The sequence below is a fragment of the Henckelia pumila genome, chromosome 4 (genome assembly GCF_033568475.1).
Source record: "Henckelia pumila isolate YLH828 chromosome 4, ASM3356847v2, whole genome shotgun sequence".
Taxonomy (NCBI): Eukaryota; Viridiplantae; Streptophyta; class Magnoliopsida; order Lamiales; family Gesneriaceae; genus Henckelia; species Henckelia pumila.
Window position 1 is genome coordinate 29,390,717 of NC_133123.1, and position 21,402 is coordinate 29,412,118.

General features: G+C 37.4%; 5 protein-coding genes and 1 non-coding gene across 15 annotated transcripts; 3 read left to right on the forward strand and 3 right to left on the reverse strand.

Moving 5' to 3' along the window:
• The first annotated feature begins 1,302 nt into the window (after positions 1-1,302).
• LOC140863056 (uncharacterized) lies at positions 1,303-5,311 on the forward strand. Of its 5 annotated transcripts, none has more exons than XM_073266178.1 (5): positions 1,314-1,440; positions 1,725-1,795; positions 2,189-2,418; positions 2,524-2,977; positions 3,454-5,311. In XM_073266178.1, the coding sequence occupies exons 3-5, from the start codon at positions 2,191-2,193 to the stop codon at positions 4,902-4,904; spliced, it is 2,133 nt and encodes a 710-aa protein (XP_073122279.1). In that variant the 5' UTR covers positions 1,314-1,440; positions 1,725-1,795; positions 2,189-2,190; the 3' UTR covers positions 4,905-5,311. The 5 variants fall into 5 exon arrangements, with proteins under 5 accessions (XP_073122280.1, XP_073122279.1, XP_073122281.1 ...); XM_073266180.1 differs by lacking the exon at positions 1,314-1,440 and adding an exon at positions 1,455-1,664 and having other exon boundaries at positions 1,765-1,795; XM_073266182.1 differs by lacking the exons at positions 1,314-1,440; positions 1,725-1,795 and adding exons at positions 1,455-1,664; positions 1,857-1,913.
• A 522-nt stretch (positions 5,312-5,833) lies between these two features.
• Positions 5,834-5,905, reverse strand: TRNAQ-UUG (transfer RNA glutamine (anticodon UUG)). Its single transcript has one exon. It is a non-coding gene; the product is annotated as a tRNA-Gln (tRNA).
• A 1,450-nt stretch (positions 5,906-7,355) lies between these two features.
• LOC140894734 (probable mitochondrial saccharopine dehydrogenase-like oxidoreductase At5g39410) lies at positions 7,356-10,031 on the forward strand. The gene is made up of 2 exons (XM_073303331.1): positions 7,356-8,144; positions 9,199-10,031. Exons 1-2 carry the CDS (start codon positions 7,482-7,484, stop codon positions 9,889-9,891), a joined length of 1,356 nt encoding a protein of 451 aa, XP_073159432.1. The 5' UTR covers positions 7,356-7,481; the 3' UTR covers positions 9,892-10,031.
• A 350-nt stretch (positions 10,032-10,381) lies between these two features.
• On the forward strand, positions 10,382-14,195 carry LOC140894736 (uncharacterized). 4 transcript variants are annotated; one of them, XR_012153920.1, is made up of 8 exons: positions 10,382-10,659; positions 10,787-11,206; positions 11,460-11,598; positions 11,726-11,787; positions 11,929-12,067; positions 12,214-12,427; positions 13,450-13,506; positions 13,584-14,195. XR_012153920.1 is itself a non-coding variant. In XM_073303335.1 (6 exons), exons 1-6 carry the CDS (start codon positions 10,557-10,559, stop codon positions 12,349-12,351), a joined length of 1,041 nt encoding a protein of 346 aa, XP_073159436.1. In that variant the 5' UTR covers positions 10,443-10,556; the 3' UTR covers positions 12,352-12,651. The 4 variants fall into 4 exon arrangements, 1 of the variants encoding a protein (XP_073159436.1); XR_012153918.1 differs by having other exon boundaries at positions 10,443-10,659; positions 10,747-11,206; XR_012153919.1 differs by having other exon boundaries at positions 10,443-10,659; positions 10,747-11,206; positions 13,450-13,585.
• Positions 12,865-15,195, reverse strand: LOC140894735 (phosphatidylinositol 3,4,5-trisphosphate 3-phosphatase and protein-tyrosine-phosphatase PTEN1). Of its 3 annotated transcripts, XM_073303333.1 has the most exons (8): positions 15,035-15,195; positions 14,595-14,910; positions 14,333-14,509; positions 13,969-14,082; positions 13,588-13,776; positions 13,266-13,493; positions 13,079-13,180; positions 12,865-13,000 (listed from the first exon to the last, which is right to left on the reverse strand). In XM_073303333.1, exons 2-8 carry the CDS (start codon positions 14,880-14,882, stop codon positions 12,872-12,874), a joined length of 1,227 nt encoding a protein of 408 aa, XP_073159434.1. In that variant the 5' UTR covers positions 14,883-14,910; positions 15,035-15,195; the 3' UTR covers positions 12,865-12,871. The 3 variants fall into 3 exon arrangements, with proteins under 3 accessions (XP_073159434.1, XP_073159433.1, XP_073159435.1); XM_073303332.1 differs by having other exon boundaries at positions 14,595-15,195; XM_073303334.1 differs by lacking the exon at positions 13,079-13,180 and having other exon boundaries at positions 12,870-13,078; positions 14,595-15,195.
• A 2,151-nt stretch (positions 15,196-17,346) lies between these two features.
• LOC140863164 (cyclic nucleotide-gated ion channel 2) lies at positions 17,347-20,534 on the reverse strand. Its single transcript, XM_073266374.1, has 8 exons — positions 20,380-20,534; positions 19,660-20,284; positions 19,349-19,564; positions 18,944-19,260; positions 18,756-18,867; positions 18,440-18,676; positions 18,257-18,343; positions 17,347-18,149 (listed from the first exon to the last, which is right to left on the reverse strand). The coding sequence occupies exons 1-8, from the start codon at positions 20,418-20,420 to the stop codon at positions 17,667-17,669; spliced, it is 2,118 nt and encodes a 705-aa protein (XP_073122475.1). The 5' UTR covers positions 20,421-20,534; the 3' UTR covers positions 17,347-17,666.
• Between the last annotated feature and the right edge of the window lie 868 nt (positions 20,535-21,402).

Consider the following 21,402-nt stretch of genomic DNA (forward strand, 5'->3'; position numbering starts at 1 on the left):
GTCACGACATGTTCATTTATTATATTATAATTATAATATAATCCAATGTCATTGACATTTTGATTCTATATAAAATACAGACAGTTACCCTGGAAATTTTAATTTAATTTATTTAACCAATAAAAACATGAAATCTAGAAATAAATTTCAATTTTCAAGAATTAATTAATCATAAAAGTCACATAATGGGATTTGAATGCATTAATTATTACCTTGTCCACCCACTGAGGTGGTTGTAAGTAGGGGTGGGTCGGTACGTATACCGTATCGAAAATCGGATATCGTATATCGTACCGAAAAAATAGGTATGAAAGTTTTCAATATCGATACCGTACTGTATATCGAATATATCGAATTTTCGGTATGACGAAAATCTATATCGTGTACTGATACCGAATTCAAAAAAAATTCATATATATATTTTTTTAAAAAAATTATTTTTCGGTATTTTGATATACCGGTTTACCGAAAAAAAAATGTATCATATTGATATCGATACCGATACCAAAAATTTCGGCACGATATTTTCGATATACCGATTTTTTTGATAATTTCGATAATTTTTTCGATACAATTTTTTAATATTTCAATATTTCGATATTTTTTCCCCGTCCCTAGTTGTAAGTCTCCAATGTAATGTAACAGCCACTCTTATCTTTAGGAGTGAATCTAAGGTACATTATTTCACACGCGCCACAACCACGCGTGAGTCACACTTATGAGCATAGATTATTTGTTTGTACGCTTTATTGTACTTTAATGCAGCAGACTGTACATCTTAGGCGCTATCATTGCGCGTGGGCCACGCGGCAGGTGCATTAAGCTCCGTTGCATGCGTTTAGGAAACTGGCGACAATTGCATTTGTTATCACAAGATAGGATTTTTATACTTTTCTGCTTAGTATAATTTTATAATGAGATATCGAACATGAAATCTCATTTTAAATTTGGAACTTTATGTTAAATGAGTTATAATTTCGTCTATTTCTTGGAAATATTACGACAAAACAAATAAAAACAAAGGAAAAAAAAAATAAGTTTTGGGTGCAACATCGAAATCCCACCTCAAAAATGCAAAAAAGTTCCAATTTTTCCAAAATTATGAGTGTAAAAATTTGATCTTTTCATTTTATAAAATGTAAACATTTGATCTTGAATTCAAGGCAAGTACCATGTCCATATATATATTATATGTATTTATATTCTTTTTATTATTATTATTATTATTATACGAGAGAATCTAAAGAGTTTAATAAATGTCAATCAGATTACACATATGCCTTTTACTTCCTCAGAATCAAGAATATCTTTTATGAATACAATAATAATTTATTTCTTTTCACTACAAACATGTTTCGGAACTGTACTATCAATAAGCTAAATGGGAAAGGAAATGATTGATTCCAAAGGAAGAATTGGAAGAAAAGCATATAGAACAAGGTGAGGAGACCTCGTGTTGACAAATTCAGAGTCATTATGTTCTTCTGTAAAAGCATTCTATTTTCTTTCATTTCTTGAATTTGTACACGGAGAGAGAAGTAAAAGATCTTTATCTTGGATCCCTCTTCCATTTGATTGATCATGAAAATGGCCCAACATACTTATATCTCCTCATTAATTGTGGGATTGTTTCTTCGCTTTTCTTTGAAGGTTCTTAGGTGAAGGTATATAGAACGATATTTGATTTGTTCTCCGGGTCTTGAATTCTTGTCATTATTGTGCAGAGATTCTAACGTTTGAATTGAATTTGTGGGACTGTATTAGACTCAATGGATGAGTAGAATTTGGGTTTGAGGTATTCCACTCTAAACCTCTCATGCGTACATTTCAGCCTCTGGGTTTTCTTTTTCTTTCAGGGGCTTGAATCCCTTTTCTTGGTTGATTTTTTAGCCTTGGACTTTTGCTTTTGTATGGTTTGAATTTTGAAGTGTTGCTTTGATTCACGAAGTTTCTTTGAGATCAAATTTTCAGCTAATTGTAGATTCTTTCTCGCCTTTTGAGGTCAAATGCAGATTTGTATGCAGCTTTCTTCGTTCCTTTATGTTTGTAAAGGGTTTATGATTATAAGAGGATGGAACTTATTTTTAGTTTGATTCGTGGTTTCCAAATTTACCTGCCTAATATAGGTTCTATGATTATTTGGTTTGATTCGTGGTTTCCAAATTTACCTTCATGTTTTTTATTCCAGAAATGAGAACTGAAATACTGGTAAATGGAGTTTTGCCCGAGTACTGTTCCGCCACTGGCCGGGATGGTAATGCCAATACCGTTGCGAGATCCTTGCATCACCAAGGCAAATTTGCGAAAAGTGGCCAGAATCACGGCTCGTCCCAGACGACAAAAGATGGTATTTTTGGATATGGCAAGGAGGAAATAAGAAAGACAATTCTCAAGCATGAAACGGTATTTAGAAATCAGGTATGATTTCATTGTTACTCTGAATTTGTTACGAATGGCAAGTGATATGTGCTTTAGGTTTAGTGAACCTGATTTTGTCAAATGTGTGTGTTTATAACTCGTCAGGTTCGAGAACTCCACCGTCTTTGCATCAGGCAGAGAGAGCTGATGAATGAAATGAAAACGGCAAAATTAAACAAAGTCGAACATAGTATACCCTTTATTTCCCTGATTCAAGAATCGAAAATTTTGACAAGCAGTGATATTCCACTGCCTAAGAGCATCAGTTTTGAGAAAAGAACGGATTCTTTTGAAATTCCAGCTAATGTACTCAGAAGCAATGTAGAAAATGAGGTGCAAAAAAGTTTTTACGAATTTCCTGTGGTGGAAACCAACATTCGAAACCGAAATCATCAGACCTTGTTTGCTAATTCTGCTTTTACTGGTGCTTGGAGACCAGAACGTAAAGTTGATTCTCCGAGGCCATGTTATCAGACTGACTTAAATTTAACCAGCTTAGCGGATGGGATTCACAGTACTTTCTCGTGCCTTGGAAGAGCTGATGTTTCTGTTAATTCAGGTTCAAACTTTCATCTTGCATCAATAAATTTCTATGAAAATCCCCAGGTTGGAAAAAGGTGGAATTTATTTAAGTACTTAGTAGTATAAATTCGAGGAATGAAATGTGGGGAAAAGAACATTTTTATGATTGCTGTACAGGTAAGCCAGTAATAAGACATCCCTTGGCACATTTCTTGGGTTTCAAGATTCTATTGCATGGCTCGTGGTGATGTTATATTAGTACTATGATGTTGTTGCGATTTTAATCTTTTGGCCTGCACAATCTTGTTGAATGATCCAGTTTATTTTTGTGATGTTTTCGGTATTGCCATTTTAAGTTCAAAACTTGAAAGGAGAAAACATGACCTTGGCTTCTGTTATTCAATTTTCTTTATATTTGGTTAATTCTTGGTGGAAAAGGTTGCTTGGGTATAAGACATAGCAAGTTGGACTTGATGTTAAACAACACTCATTTATTTATCCATATATTTACAGAGGAAAAGAGATTTGAAAAGCATTCTTTTACTGGAGACTTTCGTTTTGGCGAGTCACATACATGTTCTAAGGGGACGGCTCAGCCAAGAAATGGATTTTCAGATAATCATTTGAGTACATGTAAATCAGCATCTCGAAGGAAACAGACGCTTTTCGGCGTTGAAATTTCTGGAGAAAATGATGATCCATTGGGTCCAGCATCTAACATTTCAGGTATAATCAAGAAGAATGATTTGGTCAACTGTAAAGATGTTGGATATGGTGCTCCAGGAAAATGTTTCAAGAACGAGGAGGACACAAATGCGAAGCCTATAGAAAGTTCAAAAGGATATTCAGAAAACTCCCAGAAGTTCGAAATGGTTGGTCCTCAACAAAATCTTATGTTTACAGATTATCAAAGCAACAAGGAAAATCCGAAGGGAGAGCTACCCTGGTTTCTAAAAACTCCACAACAAAGGGGAGAACCAAAGAAAGGGGCGAATAATTCTTACTTCATGAATCTTGATTCGTTGCAGAATCATTCCATTGAATTTTTCAAGAAAACCGAAACAACAGGTGGTTCCTTGCCAAATTTGAAAGCAAAACAGGAAACCTCAGAGCCAATGGCTGTTCTAATTGCTGATGATGGCATTCCTAGAACGATTCTCGGTTTTCCAATCTGTAATGCACTCGACATGGTCAAGAATCCAAATTCTGGAGGCAGTGTCTCCAAGGTTAACTGTTCTTGCATAGATGGTGGTGGTCGAAAAGAAGAGCTCGAAATCAAGGATTTTGTTTTGCAGAAAGGATTTAACAACTACATTTCTGGTTTGAGGCATCACATTGACCTGAACTTATCTTCTGAAGAGGAGGATGCTCCACCAGCACCATCTATCCCCACAGCTATAGTAAAAATTGCTACAACTGAGATAGACTTGGAGGCTCCAACAGTGATTGAATCAGAAGCAGAGGTGTCGCCTACAGAAGCTGACTCGACAGAAATGGAAGTGCCGCCACCAAGAAAATCTGAACCTTCCAACGAAGAATGTGACAGAATAGCAGCTCAGACCATAATTTCCTTCTCGATGTCTGGCAAAAAGAATTCAAATGAAGTTGCATGTGAGCCTTTGGAGGCCACATCTAGCGATTGTCTCAAATGGTTTGCAGAAAAGATCTTGTCAAATTGCGACGATACAATCAGAGCAGTTTCCTTGGTTCAGAACGGTGTGTGTGATGCAGACGGGTTGCTTCCTTATGGCATGGACTACTTCGAATTCATGACTTTAAAGTTAGAAGACACAAAGGAGGAAGACTATAGCTATAAGCCAATGGAATCGCATAATCCAAGCGACGAAGAAACTAAAAGATCTCGAAAAGGGATGCCAAGTCGAGGGACCTGGTCTGGTCACATTATCAAGACAAGAAGTGACCGAGGATCTCAAGGCTTTCGAAGTGCTACTATTCAGAGTTGAAGGTCGAAACTGCCCCAGAAATGGTAGGGGAAGGAAGCGTTTTCGGGTCTTAGCTAATTCTCCAGTTTCAAAATCAGTTTACTCGACCATAACTCAACAACCCACTAGCCAAAAACTAGGACTTGAAGGTAGAAACATACTCGGATGGGGGAAAAGGACGAGGCGTTTGCCGAGGCAGAGATGTTCTAATGCTCATCTTTCATTGCCTTTAAAATGCTGAATAGGCGACGAAATTCTTCGGAACGATTGCTAGTATGATGTAAATAGTCAATAATTTATAGTTTCTTTGGTGCTTTTCACGAGCAAATACAATTAGTAGACAAACTAGCCATTCAAATCAAAACACAGCTATGGTGTGACCATTTTCGGTTCATTTATGTTGTGCCGGTATTCTAATTTTCACTTTGAAATAATATCTTTTCATAGGTAGATAGAGTAGGAGATGAATTTCATAGGAGTTTTATAATTATATGGATAAAGATATTACATCTAAACAATAATGTAATTAAAAAGCATTCCATATTCCATAAATTGACACAAACTAGCCCAAAATAATAAGAAGCCACCATAAAATTTTATTAATAGTTGGTTGCACAAATCTTTTTATGCAAATTGTCTTCAAGTCTTTAACACTAATTCAAATTTGCTGTCGAATATTAAATTTAAAAAATACATATTACATAGACTATAACAATTTTACTAAATCCTGAGTAATCAATTGATGAAAAGGATAAAAAAAAAAAAATCATAAAATTTAGCATTAATTTTATGTGTGATTAGTAAAATACTCAAAAAATTTGATCTTGTTTGTTTCATTGAGAAAACAAAGAAAATTAAATTAAACTTTCTTGTAACCCAATTTTACCTTATAATTATTAGAGAAATTAAAAACGCACAAAATAAAAATTTTTCTTAAAAAGTGAAAAAAGAGGTCTCGCCGGGAGTCGAACCCAGGTCGCTGGATTCAAAGTCCAGAGTGCTAACCACTACACCACGTGACCATTATTTAGAAGAAAATTTCGGTTTATTTTAAAATACATTTGATATCTATTCAGCTTTGTGTGTAATCGTGTCCAAGCTATTTTCATAGCTATTATTGAGCAACAAACGCTATGATTTTTAGACGATGAATTTTTATTGCTACGGCCGGCCTACACTGAACCAGTCCGCAGAAATTTACATTAGACATGCTACAAATCTATATACTAAAGCTCAGTTTGGTACGGGTGACGAGATAAATAATATATGAATAAGTAATGTTGATGACATCCCAAAAATTCCTTCGTCATCTTTGTGAATCCTCCGATTATCCTTGCCTGAAAATCATGAATAAACTGGTTAGAGGGCGCCAGGATTTCTCCCGGCATGACCCCTTCGATGCCTAAGTCAGACAAAGAAACATGGGAGAAAAGATAGAGGAAAACATGGGAAAATCATGGGGAAGAAAGTGCAGAAATTCCCTTCCCACGTTGTCCTATAAAACTAGAAGCAAAACGATATATATAAAACTTCCCTGTCATTCAAGTGGTTGAGAACGTGTGTTCATGTCAGACGTGTAGTCCCTAGTGTAAGCCCATAACTCAAAGGGCAAGGCCCATGATTTGATTGGATGCGGCCCATGATCACATAATACTGACAAGTCCAAGCCCGATTGTAGATAGTGAATATATGCGAGGCCCATATCCAATAATAATTGCAGGACATCACTTACCACCAATAATATGCTTGTTATCACATATCCCGATCTAAAGTTCATGCGAAAAATAAATATATCCCGAGATATTAGACGATATCTCGGGATATATCCCATAACATCAAATGTAATGTAATAAAAAATAAATAAGAAATGATAGTGAATATTTGATTTGATTGATATATTATAGTTGAGTTATGTTATGCTGCCCATCTCCTATGCTCACCTCCATGCTCACCTATGAGGTGACAATCATCCAATGGATGAGATGAATCATATTCAAATGGTTCATCCAATGGATGAGTGTCACCTCATAGGTGGGCATGGTGATGGGTACGGAAAGTGGGCACCATAACAAAACTGTATTATAGTTTATTTGATTTGATTGATTAAATTTTATATAAAAATGGTAAATTACCATAATATCCTTTTAATAATAAAAAAATATATAAATAATATTATTTATAAGGGGTAATATAGTAATTTCAATTCAATGATTTGATTGATATAAGATAAATAATTAATGATTTGATTGATGTAAAATTATAATTAATAGATAGATAAATTATACGATGAGAAGAACGTGCGATTAAATAGAATAATTTTATACATAGATTATTCATAACGGTATCAAACGGAGCCTAAATGAGTCGATTTTGAATTGGGTCGATCGGAAATTTAATTTACTAAAAACAAACCGAGTGACGAGAATTTTTCTAAATTCTTAAAATTTTCCCTTTAATCGACAAAGCCGATGAACATGCAAAATCGAATCTTTATCTGAGCCCATTTCAGTTTCTTCACGCATTTCTAACACTGAATGACTTCTAGATGAATCCGCCTCGTTCTTTCCACTGAAATCTCTGCAAAATTTATTTTTAAAAATGGCGGAAAGTAATTCCAAAATCTTTGATGTCGTGATCCTCGGCGCCTCCGGCTTCACCGGAAAATACGTAATCCGAGAAGCTCTCAAATTCCTTGATGTTCCCAACTCACCCCTCAAGTCCCTCGCTTTGGCCGGGCGCAGCCCATCAAGGCTATCCGAAGCCCTCACTTGGGCAGCCTCGCCGCATCTCCCGCCGAAAATCCCTCTTCTCACCGCCGATACTTCCGACCCGAATTCCCTCGCAAGGGTCGCGGCCCAGGCGAAGGTCATTTTGAATTGCGTTGGCCCGTTTCGGTTGTACGGGCATCCCGTAGTCAAGGCCTGTGTGGAATCGGGCTGCGATTACTTGGACATCTCTGGGGAGCCCGATTTTATGGAGAGAATGGAGGCTTTGTACCACGAGAAGGCGGTGGAGAAGGGGTCTTTGATTATCTCTGCTTGTGGGTTTGATTCCATTCCGGCGGAGATCGGGCTGATGTTTCATTCGAAACAGTGGGCCGATCCATCGTGCCCGAACTCCGTTGATGCGTATTTGAGCTTGGAGTCGGACAAGAAGATTGTCGGGAATTTCGGGACATACGAATCTGCGGTTCTTGGAGTGGCTTATGCTGATAAGCTTATGGAGTTGAGAAGGTCCAGGCCTAAAAGAGCCCGGCCCGCGGTATGATCTTTCTTTCTTGTTATAGAATCCAGTATTTTTTTTGCTGCTTTCGATTTACTCTCATTAGCTTACTTGCATTTGGCCAGAGTACTGAAGTTAATAATTGAAAGTAGTGTTTGTATAAATATTGATCAAGAAAGTTGGAATCTTTTTCATTTTATGAATCGAAACTATCATTTATCTAAATATTAATCAAGAAAGTTGAAATCTTTTTTCATTTGGCTGGCCATAGCTCTTGCTTGGTTAAACTTTCTGGCTGCAATATCTATAATTTTTCGAGAAGATGAACTGTTGCCAGACGTAGAGCATCTTTATGAGTCCTAGTCTTCTTAGTGACTCTTTCTGATTGCATTTGTCATCCAATGCCATTAGCTTAAACCGGTACAGCTATGTTTGATGATTGTAAAGTTTGGTTGTGGCTGTCGTTCAAAACTTGGTTCTCTTTCTTTCGAGCTTCTACTCCAATGGGCATAGGTGGGATTATTCTTCTTCCTTGCCAACAAATCTATGCTATTTTAGACATTTGGTAAAAACTGATGGCTTATGATGTCAATGCTACTGTTAGTTATTAAACCCCGTCATTTTCTTTCTTTTATTTTGTTTTTGTGTTTTTGTGTGTTTGTGAACTGTGCCATAAACACACGCCCAGAAATTGTGGATTGTTCAAGAACATCTGAAGTTTCAGCGACCTAAACTATTTGTTGCGGTTATTCACACTGGGCTGAAACAGAAAACAAAAATATCATTCTCAAAGTGCATCTGCATTTGGTCTCTTGTACCAATCTAAATTCTAAAGTGATGCTGTGGTGCATTTCCAGAAAGCACGATGCCATCATCTTCCATGAATTTTCGAAATCATAATTCTTTAAACGAATCACATCTTACAGAAAAAAGGAGAAAACTAGGGGAGTTTTGGCATTAGAAAACATTGTTTTGGTGACATTGATGTCTGATTAACAAACTTTATTAGCATTTGAGCATGGAATAAGCCTCATGTCTTCTTTCAATCTGTTAGATTTCAGAAAACATGTTCAAATTTGTATGTATGGTTCAGATTCCAGGACCTGGGCCTGCAAAAGGTTCTATCATCGAGCATCAAACGCACGTTGGCCTCTGGGCCTTGAAGCTACCATCAGCAGATTCCATCGTAGTTCGAAGAACCCTGAGCACCCTGACCGAAAATCCCCATGGTTTATCTGGTGTGAATGAGACTCCAGAGCACCAAAAAAAGAGAGAGGCCTTCTGGTCATCAGTGAAGCCAGCCCATTTTGGTGTAAAACTAGGAACAAAATCACTCCTTGGTTTGTTTCCCGTGATCATGCTCGGGATATTCATGGGGCTGTTGAGCAAAACCTCACCAGGGAGATGGCTTCTATTGAAATTCCCCTCGTTTTTCAGCTGTGGATGGTTCAAAAAAAAGGGGCCTTCTGAGGATCAAGTGGCGTGTGCTACCTTTAAGATGTGGTTTGTCGGGCACGGATACAGTGACAGTAGTCTGGTGTCACAAGGGAGCAAGAAAGTAGATACTGAGGTGATAACTAGAGTGTCGGGACCTGAAATCGGGTATCTAACAACTCCAATAATACTGATTCAGTGCGCGCTTATTCTACTCAATGACCGAGAAAATCTGCCCAAGGGAGGAGTCTTCACTCCGGGCATCGTATTTGGTCCCACGGGTCTCCAAGAACGGCTCCAAGAGAATGGAATATCTTTCGATTTCATTTCCAAGAAAGCCCTCTCTGCCTGAGTTGCCATTCAACATGTGATAATCTCGAACACTTTCTTCCTAATAAATCAAAATGTTTTTTTTGTTTTGAGATATAAATCAAAATGTTTTGTATTTGCATTTCTTTGAATGAAATATCTTGGCCATGGCTTAACGCTATTTGTATTTATTTTTTATGGCAAGTAAAAAACATGAGGTGCATCATAAGTTTCATAACCACCTAAATTCTGAATTACAAGGAAGATTTTGGATAATCTAGAAATTTGAAGGGAAGAGAAATAATTTTTGTTTCTAAAAAGGATCTGAGTAACCATGGCCTCTATAATTCTCATTTAGATTTTTCTTTACTTAGAAGAATTATTTGATTTTTTTTTGAGGAAAAATTGTTTGATATTTGATGAATTTATTCGTTTATTTATTTATATCTTGTATAATGTATAAATTATAATATAATTTAATTTGACGATCAGCTAATCGAGTCGCCCATTCTTTAGTTGCTATTGTTTTTCTTGATCTTTTATCCTTTTGTCGGGGGAATGGATTTTTTTTCGCTTGATTTACAGCTTGCTTGTAAAAAAAAAAAAATAAATTAATAATAATAATTATTATTTATTATTTTTGTTAAAAAAAAACGCCTCTTCTTCACTCCCACTTTGACTCCGGCCTGTGTATGTTTCTCGAGACAAATGAGCAGCTGCAAAACCCTAATCCGTTCTACGGCTTCATTCGTGGAATTCAGAACATTTATACCCAATTCAATCACCCTTCACCATCTTCGACTTCATACCGGTAACATCCTATGAATGTGTGTGTTTTTAAGGTTTTGAATTTGTGCTATTTGAACCAAGTTTTGATTTTTTTTTCCCGTTAATGTAGGGCTTAGGTTCAAAACTCACAAGTCCTCTTCACTTTCCAGAAGCTTTGGTTGTGTGAGTGGCGCTTGTTCATTAGAGACCCCGGAACTGCCTCAATTTTCGAATAAGGATAATGTGGAGGAGTTGCTTTCGAAAAACAAGGACGATGTTTTAAGATTGATGAAGCTGGAACGGCGGTTTGAAAATGATCGTGAGCATGAGAGTCGCTGGTTTCCGTATTTGAATAGATTCAAAGCAGGGGATGGATTTTTAAGCAGTACTGAAGTGTTGGAAGCTATGGATCCTTATATAATGGACGTCAGAAAGGAGAAGTTTAGGAATGCGGTGAATAACCGCACCTATTCTGTGTGTTTGGTGGTTGAAGGATTAACTGATTTTGGCAATGTATCGGCTGCCTTTCGATCTGCGGATGCCCTTGGTTTTCAGTCTGTCCATGTTGTGTCCTGTGGCAACTCAAGAAGGTGCACCACTGCTTGAAGCAAAAAATTCTCTTTAATTATTAAAAGCCAGTGGTTTGCTTAGTCGTCCTTCGGATGCTTGGATTTTGCATATATTTTTTTCGGAGTTAATGAACTTAAGTCATGTGAATCCACCCCGTAACATGAGAACTTTCATTCAATAATTTACCATTAACTTCAGATTTGTGTAATAAAAAGTTGTCCTTGATTCGCGGTCGCTGCTTCCCCTTATAAAACTATCTTGTCTATGATGTAGATATAGAGACAACCGACATGTTAGCATGGGAGCTGAAAAATGGTTGGACATTGAACTTTGGGGTTCTGTCAAAGAGTGTTTTGGAGTTCTAAAATCACGCGGTTATAGAATCGCCACAACTTACTTGGGGATCGATACGGTATAAATGAGTACATTTAAGTGATAAATGTCAATTTGTCTTCTGTCACAATTTTGATCTTGCTTTTGATGGAAAGAAATTATTTAAATTTTCAGTAACATAGTATAACAGTTGGAACTTTCTCCAGGTATCTGTCTACGACATTGACTGGTCATGTCCCACCGCAATAGTCGTTGGAAATGAACTCAAGTATTTCTTTTCTACCCTCCAGCTTTGTGGCATTTATATGTGTAATTAGTTTTTTTATTTATAATGAGAATAAAGTGCTTCACCTCATAAACTCTTGTTTTTTTAATTGAACGTCACACCATTTTTCTGGTTTAATTTCAGGGGTATAAGCGCCGATGCTCTGGAGCTATCAGATGTGCACTGCAGTATTCCAATGAGAGGCATGGTAGATTCATTCAATGTTTCTGTAGCTGCTGGACTTGTTATGCACCAGGCTGTACGCGACAGGACTTTACGGATGGTAATGTCACTTTCTCCTGCAATCCATTTGCTTGGCTAAAATTATTACCATAAAAAATATTGAGCTGTCTGATGAACATTTTTATCCTGTAATATCTCGAACGTCTTTTATTTATCTTTCATTTTGTTTTTAAACTTATGGTGTAGGGTTGCCATGGGGATCTAACAGAAGAAGAGCGACAGATCCTACTAGCCGAGTTTTATCTGCGCCACAGTAATAGTGCTTTGAGTATTGCTAATGAATTTGCCGCAAGGAAGTTAACCACGACAATGTCAAAACTCTAATGGCCTTTTATCGGCTCCTTGCACTGATGTCGTATTGTAGAAGTGTCAAATAATTATGACTACAGGCTTCAAACAGGTACCTCATAAATTTCTACTATTGATCCCCATAGCTAATACTTACACTGTGGTGGTTGTTTTGTAATCATTCCATTAATGCAACGCATTACACTTATTTAGTTGTCAGAGTTGTTTAACTTTAATAAAAAAAGTGTGAAAGAGTACTAAGAAACTGTATTGAATTTTAATTAAAGTTTCAGTGTGTAAATTGTGGATAATAAAATTGTGTCTTGAATTCTTGGATATGGTTCCCAGGTATATCTTTCCAACATTTCTAGCCATTCCAAAAGTCATTCTGTCTAAAAAAAATTGACAAAAAGACTGGTAATTTACAGGAATGGACTGTGATAATTCCAATAAATTCTGATGACTATTCTGATTATTAGAAACCTCTAAACAGGGAGGGCACTGGGAAAAAAATCTGTTGCAATCCAATTATCTGGTATATTGAATATAATCTAAGTCAGGCACTTGATGAAGGCACAAGCAAGCTGTTGGCGTTTGATGGACCGAAAAAGAGCTCCAAGCAGAATGAAGAACCACAGATTGATTTGCCTTTTTTTCCAACTTTGTCTAAATCTCTAAGAGTGAACTGATACAGAAACATCACAAACCTTCAGTCAATATTAGAGTCTGTTGGGAATCTAAGAAGTGCCGGTGAAGAAGGTACCTGCAACAAACTGCTAGTAATGAAAGCTGTGTTGAAGCAAGCGTAGAAGAGACGCCCTCCAATTAGTTTTTCATAGAAAATTATTCGAATATCTCCTCTAATCTGCTCGAATCTCAAAATGAATCAGTTTTGTGGCATTCAAGTGCCAAAACAGTTGACCATTTAAAAAAATATCAGGAAATCTTACTTGTACTTGTTTCTCATAATCATAACCAAGACAATTCTTTTGGTAAATTATGGACCTTTCGGTGTCCATTTGAGCTACCAGTCGAGGCTTTATTGCTTCTTTCTGTCCTTCATTCTCGACAAATGAGTAATAATATCGAGAGATATTTGGTCTTTCGTAACTTTTTCTAATTTTTCTGCAACAGCTCTTGGAGATTTCCGCTGGAGGGCAATACCGCTGCCCAGGAGTCTGCATGTCAAAGGTTGAATAAATGAAAACACAAGAAAACATGATAAGAGCTTAGATCCAGCCAAAATGGTAATGTTCTTTGGAGTGCAGGTACCTCTTGCAACTCAGAGACCACCACAAAGATCTGATCAATGTTCTTTGTGTCATATAATCGAATACGCTGTAACTCTCTTCCACCCGGTTTAGGTAAATTGACATGAAGTTGACCAAAGTCAACTCCTCTGGGAAGAGAAAGTAACTTTTCCCAGTATCCAACATACCTACGTTGGCTTGGTATTGAGACCTGCAATGCGTAAAGAATCAAAAAATATCCAATGAAGTAGGATTTACTGTGTCACTAGTGCTTAATTGTAACCATATCTTTTTTCGAACAATATGAATTATTCCATAATATAATTGCCAAGCTCGCTTTCTTTTGGTTCCTTCTAAGATTTCATAAAGAACTCGACCACTTCAATATACCAAGAAAACTTACTCCTTCATTATTTGTGGTACGTCTCTCTGCATATACTTCCATAGCTTTCTCTGCTGACATGCCAGTGTAAACCAGATAACAAGATACCATTAGCCCAGTTCGTCCCTTTCCTGCCTGCACATAAATTAATCGAAAACCCATAAAGAAAACTCTCACCAAGTTTCGTCTATAATTGTTTCGTTTCTGTTTCATTTCGAAATGACTGAACTGTTGAATTCCCAACCCAACACTACATCCGAAAAACTAGTGTTTTAGATGAGGAAATATTACAGATTTAGTAGGTATTTCACACCGTCCTATGTAGTTGATATATGGAATCATGTCGTGTTAATATGACTGAAAAGAAGTAGAGATTTCTGCTTACCATGCAGTGCACAACTGCAATGTTCTTTGGATCCCTAGACAGCCAAGAATGTACATCTTCACAGAAGGCCTTGATCATTGAAATCGGAGGAACATGGTTATCATCAAACGGGTATCTCTCCACACGGCCTTCAAAATGGGATGCGTCGTAATTTTCTTCTATGCACAAGTTATACACCTTAATATATCAAACATCAGACTAACGTAAATGATATCGTTCCGACATTTTTTTAGAACTGATTCTGAATATATATAATGCATACCTTATAATGACCAGAATGTCTCATTTCCAGCGCAGACTTTACTTGCCACAGAGGATTACGATACACGGCTCGCATACGTTCTGCGGGGAACGACATCGCTAATAATCTGTCAGTTATGTAGGTCATATCAAGATCATAGCCGGCAACTAGCATTCTCCTCCTTTTCTTCGACACCAAATTTCGTATGTAATTTCTCCACAGACAATCCACCAGTCGATTCTGGACATGTTTCTGATTCACAATTTCAACCCTTTGCTGCTCCTCTTGTCTTGAAAACTTCAGCCCCATCTGTCCGCTCCTTGATCGAGCGAGAGGCCTACACAGATCGCGGGACTAGTCTGAGGTCGCAACATAGACGATCAAGAAGAAAATCCCGAAAACACAAACAAACGCTCCAACAATGCCAAACAAATCGAAGCAGCACAAAAAAGATGTCTTACGGTTTGATTCAAGATGGATTCTTGAATCGACCACAGTGAATCAAACGCCACCAAAATTTGGTCCAAGAATCAAGAAAATGCATAAATGGAGGGCCCTCTTGAAAATCAGAGGCTGTTTCTCAAGGGGGCCACAATAAGGAGATGAATGGGCTCATGACCAGATGAGGTAAGAGGAGCAAAGATTTTGTGCTATATTTGGTGTTTCAGGTTTTTTTTTTTTTTTTTAAAATTTTTAATCCACAATCCAGGCTACCTTAAACTTGGGAGAAAATGTTGCCGCATCAACGGGTATGTGTGTGTGTGCGTGCACGTTTATTTATTAATCATGGGAACCCTTTTAACCTTTTCTTTATCTCGAGATTATATTAAACATATAATTATTTGGTCAAGTCATTACATACTGATCGATGATTGGAAATAGTGCTGGGAATCGTTTCTATCAAATCCATGGGCGGAGTGGAATTTTAATTTTTTTATTTCACATTCAAATATGTTTTGGATGATTGCATATATTGAAAAAATAAACTAAAACATGCATCGAGAGTTTTAGAAAATTACCTCAAATATATTGCACTATCTTGAGATGAAAAATAATCTTGTCAAGTTATTGAAGCTAGAGGCTAATAAATCGTTGTGCAACACAAGGTCCCTTCTAGTTTATTTATTATATATTGGTTAGATGAACGTTTTCTAGTCAAGTTAAAACACTTTTATTAGATTTCATGGTCTAACCAGGACTCTAACAAGTTACTATGAATAGATTGGACTCTTAAATTATATTTAAAAATAAACAATACCTTTCATTCGGGGGAAAAATCAAAATTAAATCAATAATCCAAATCAAACGAACATTTAGGTCTTGGTTGGTTTTTAACTAAACCTAAATTTTTGTTTGGTTCGACTCAAACCGAATCAGTTTAAAAAATAAGTTTAATTCATTCATTTTTTTATGTGTCTCTGTTCAAATCTAAATTCTGTCGATTCAGTTTGATTTGGATTATCGATTTTTTTTTTTCAAGTGAAATATGTTTAAAAAATTTAAATATAATTTAATATTTCTAAACTAATGAATAAACAAATATCAACATAGACAAAAAATATTAAGCATCCAAAATACGAGTCTGGGACGCTGGAGACAATTTAAGACTCGGATTACAGAGCTGTTAAAATGGGTCAGTTCCATCGGATCAGCCCATTCAACTATGACAAATTGATGTGTTGGGTTTTTTAGATTGACCTGTTTTACGGTTCTAATTATTACGGTTTTCTCGAAAGATTTGCTTGTCAAATTGACGGCAGAAGTGATCTATTTTTTTTTTCTTTATTTTTTTTAAAAATAGAAGTGATCTAGAAGTGATCTATTTGTTAAGTAATAATAAATCGTGATAGCAAATTCATTTGGTTGTGCGTGAATTGAAATATTTCAGATATATGGATTTTAAATGTGTTTTTGTTATTTAGAAAAATACACCATGAGTTTCAAATCCATTTTTTTCATGACTATATAGTATTTCATGTTAATTAGGGTGAATTTCAAGTCTAACTAATAATGAAAATCATTTGAAATTTTGAATTACATTCTAATTTATATGTGTAAATAAGGGTGATCACGGTGCGGTTTGGCGTTTTTTCATAAGAAATTCAAACCGAATTGCCAATTGCGGTTCGGTTTTAATATAATTTTTTTGTTGCGGTTTTATATGTAAAATCGTTTTCGCGGTTTTCGGCGGTTTTAGGCGGTTGCGGTCGGTTCGCGGTTTTTTAATGATAGGTAAAATGAAAAAAAAATAAAGTTATTCAAATTATTAGAATAATGAATGAAAACTATAATAAACAAAATAAATCTAAATAAAATAACAATCAAGCGACAAAATAAAGTTAATCAACTATAATATGTTTAGGCAAGTTGATGATTAATATTTGTATAGAGAAGTAGTAAATATAGATTATGAAGAGAGAAAGAGGGGAAATTTTTTTGAAGAAGAGTTGGGAGAGAAGATAATGGAGGCGGCATAAAACCGAATCTATTGTGTATAATGTATATACAATGTTCTATAAATATAACCCTAGTTAAATACCACTATCCACGGCGGTGCGGTGCGAGGCGGTTTGGGCCAAAAATTATAACCGAACCATAGCGGCGGGGCGGTTTTATTTTTTTTTAAAACCGCGGTTATTTCAAAAAATGAAATACGACGGTGCGGGGCGGTGTGGGATGGTCGGTTCGGGCGGTTTTTGAAAAAATGTGATCACCCTACTATGATGTATATAAGATTTGATGATCTATTGTTTCATTTTTTAACCATAAAATATAATCGAAATTCATGAATTTCAAATCCTTCTATCCAAATGTGATCTTAAAAAAGTGATCTATGTTTTGTGACAAAGGCACAAACCAAATTATATGAGATTTGATAATTGAAAACTCCATCCAAAAATGAAGTGCACACAACTGCTTCCATAAGCAGCACATCCTTACACACACAAATTAATGGGGAGGATTGATGCCATCACATTTCACAACATATAATTACAACACATCCCCTTAGAATAAACTTCTGAATCAATTAATCAATGCAGACAAGATGAAATAATACAGAAAGCTAGCCCCTGAGCCTTGAACAAGTTGCTCTCATTCCAGATGATCATGCGGTCGAATCGACATAAAGAAGGCAGCGTACCGCCGAAGCCGCCTGTCACCATCGCCGCTGGCTGGACTAAGCGCGAAATGGTTGGTCCTCTGCATGTGACGCTTCCAGGCCAACTGGATATTAACAGCAGCCCATGTCCTCCAATTAGAGGAATAGTACCTCGCGGTTCGCCTGAGCCTCTCATTGGCGAATTTGTAACGAAAATGGTCCGTGATGTAGCGAAGATCTTTGGAGTCCAGAGCAAATGCTTCGGCCGATTCAATGCAGGTGAATGTTGAAGAAGAAGCAGGAAGTCTGTCTATAAAAGGGCGGCGAAGGCACCAATGCAAAAGCTCGTCCCCAAAGAATCCACCGGGCTCTAGCAGGCTTGTAGCCACCATCCCTCTGCTGAGATTTTGGCTGCTTTTTACACGGCCACGCACGATGAACACCATCCTTTGCACAGGGTCACCCTCTCTTTTTATCTATTAATAATTGTTCATAATATCGTGAAATGAGACTTTGCACCACATAAATAGTATCGAAAAAATCCCCCTCAATCGACATGGTACATAAAGTAGTCTCTTCATACCTTTTCGCCTTTGGAGAAAACAAGTGGCTTAACACGGTCGCATATGTTGTCCAAAATGAGATCGTCCAAGCTCTCAAACAAAGGCACCTAAAGATGGCCAAAACTCGAGCTTCTTTATCTATGAACTTAACATCTTATATTACCAAATACATAAAAAAAAAAAAGTAGAACCCTTTACAGTACCTTTTTAACCAGATCAAGGCAGAGAAATCGTTTAATGTCCCTCCTAAGCCCATCTGGCAAGTAGGAAATCAAATCCATCTCATCGTCACCGTCTAAAGCCGTCCATCTCCGTCGTTCATAGCGTCGAACTCTTTGCCTGAGTAGCGCGGGCAATTGTCTTCTTCTCATCCACCATTCCATGTCTCGGCATCTCAGTTGCATCTTTCTCTTCTTCGCCATAACCGCGTGCAGAAACACCTAAATACAATCCCAACACGGTACGATGATTTAGTTAAATATCCATCATTGCCAAATTCATGATTGATAAAACAATCACCTGAATATTTCCTATCAACAGAGTGAATAACATCAATCCACTCAGCACAGTGCATATACTAAACATTACTTCCAACCAGTTGCTCGTTGGTTCCAAGTCGTTCCCAAAAGTGCTGCAAAACAAATACCAACATGTCACGAGTGCAACGGACAGCAGAACGAACTAATTTTCGAGCTATTTTTATATACCTAAGAGTCATCAACCCCCAGAAAATGGGATAAAGAATCTTGACTGTAACAGAGTTGCTGGATACTACAGGAAGAGCCCATCCATATATCCCGTAACGATAAGGTCCATTTACATCCAAGCACAAGGGCTTTCTGACCGCCACGGTGGTGTTATTCCCGCACGGATTCGCCACAGCACCCGAAGGCAGTAGAAACTGGTAACAAATCTCCTCAGAGCACGACAGACGTAGATTGCACGAATTGGGTCGGGGGCAGTGACGTTGCAGGCAAGATGCTACACGCTGTATTGCAAGAACATACCAACATCCACCCGCGACCTGTAAATAGATTGAATTAAACCACAACAAGAGATGCATATGTTTCAAGAAATTGAGCATTTATGAGTATATGTATAGCAGTACTCACATGAGATGCGATGAAATATGCTAAAAGATTAAGGCCGAAACCCCACCAAATCGTGCCGAAGATGTAGCCTGTCACCTTTTGCATTCTTCTCATCAGATATATGCTGTGATATACCTTGGGGAGGAACTGGAACAAGAAGATCAGCAAGAGAATTGTCATTATAAGCTTTATTTTCTCCTCTCTGATTAATCTTGGCACCACCAACCAAAATACAGCCTGCGATAAGCACCATGAACATCATCAACATAAAATTTTGTGACGTAAATAGATAAATTAATAATTTGGTTTGGTAATTGAAGTGAATGTGTCACCTGAGGAATGGGAAGAATCACAAAAACATCAAACCAGAAACCCCGGAAGGACTGCACGTAGTGAGCGGCGATGGCGCGTGCGTCCCAAACGAGCTTCCCGCAGCCGACGACCAGCGACTCCCTGGAGATGTAAGCCAGCCGGAACTGCAGCCACAAGTGGAAAAGGTGGACCCCATCGACGCAGGTACGCAGCAACGTCACGATAACGGCCATACCGCCGTCCATGTACAGACACGGAGAATCGCCGCGTCCGATGGACAGAGCGTAGAAGAACAGAGGTTCCACCGCCAGCGACACCCCACGAGCCAACAGAATCGCTCGGTTCCATCGCTGCACGCCTTTGCCCCTGGGGTCCAACACTCTTCCGAATGCTCTGAGTCGGCCGGAGTCGGGCCGGGTGTTTCTGGCTTTGCTCGGCCGGTTTCTGATCGGGATTAAGGAAGAGCCGGCCGACGCCTCCCACTCCGGCTTGTCCGCCCTGTCGCAGCTGGTGGAGTGGAAAACCGGGGCTCCCAGTTGGGTACTGCATGCGTAACATTCACCTGCGCCACCAGAGACTTGATTGTCATCACCTTCGTCGCTGCTGCCAGGTTGGACCGAATCTCGCCGGAATATTCCAAACCACCTGCATATACAATGAATCAAAACAAACCAAAAATGGATAACTAGATCTCTAATTAAAAAAAAAAAAAGAAGAAAAAGAAGAAGAAAAGATCAAACCTTGAGAGGAAGAAACGGGGGTCTGGAGTGTGAGAAGCCATGTTCCGGGGACCGACACCATGGGAGATCTAAGAAGATTCTTGGGTGTTGCAGAAAGATGGAGAAATGAGAATGTTAGGATAGTCCGAGGACTGACGTGGAATATATACAGCTTTATCGTACGGCTGACCCCTCCGTCCCTTTTTTTTTGGCCCTTTTCACCTCCGTGAACTCACAAAATAATAAAGAATCACATGCAATATGGCAGTAATAATAAAATAATTCATTACAACATATGTATGTGAATCTTCATCAACTGTCGTTCTCAAATCATTCTTTAGCAATTGTTTTTTAAGTCCAGTGTATTTTTCAATGCTTTTGTAATTTTTTTTTTATTTCATCTGGTTATATCGCTTTATTTTATTTTATTATATAATTTTTGGAAAATTATTTTTTTGGATAACGCATATTTGTCATTTTGTGATTTCAGTTCTCTATATTTTCATATTTCAGTTTTAATTCGATATCTTTGTTTTTTTTTTTTTGCAATTTTAATCATTTTTCCGACGTTGCGCTGATGTGACACCAATGAAGTGCTGATGTGGAGCTTACGTGTATAGTATCACGTAAGCATTTTCGAAGAAAAAAAAACTAAAATTGTCAAAAATCATAACATACATGACTAAATCTGAAATATGAAAACATAGAGAATTGAAATCGCAAAATGATAAATATACAATATCAAAATTGTAGTTTGTCCTATAATTTTCTAATTAATATTAAATTAAATGAGCTAAAAAATACGAGGTTTTGGGATTGTATTTGAGTCCATTAGGTGAAGATAAGCTAGAGAGTAGAGAGTTTTATATTTCATTGTATTCCATTATTATATTTTATATATATATATATATATAGAGTTTCGATCACATGGGCAACTACGTGAGCAACAGCTGGCGTGACATCTTGTACATCCAATGAGTGATTGTCACGCCAGCTGTTGCTCACGTAGTTGTCATGGTAGTTGCTTATGTGATCGAAACTCAT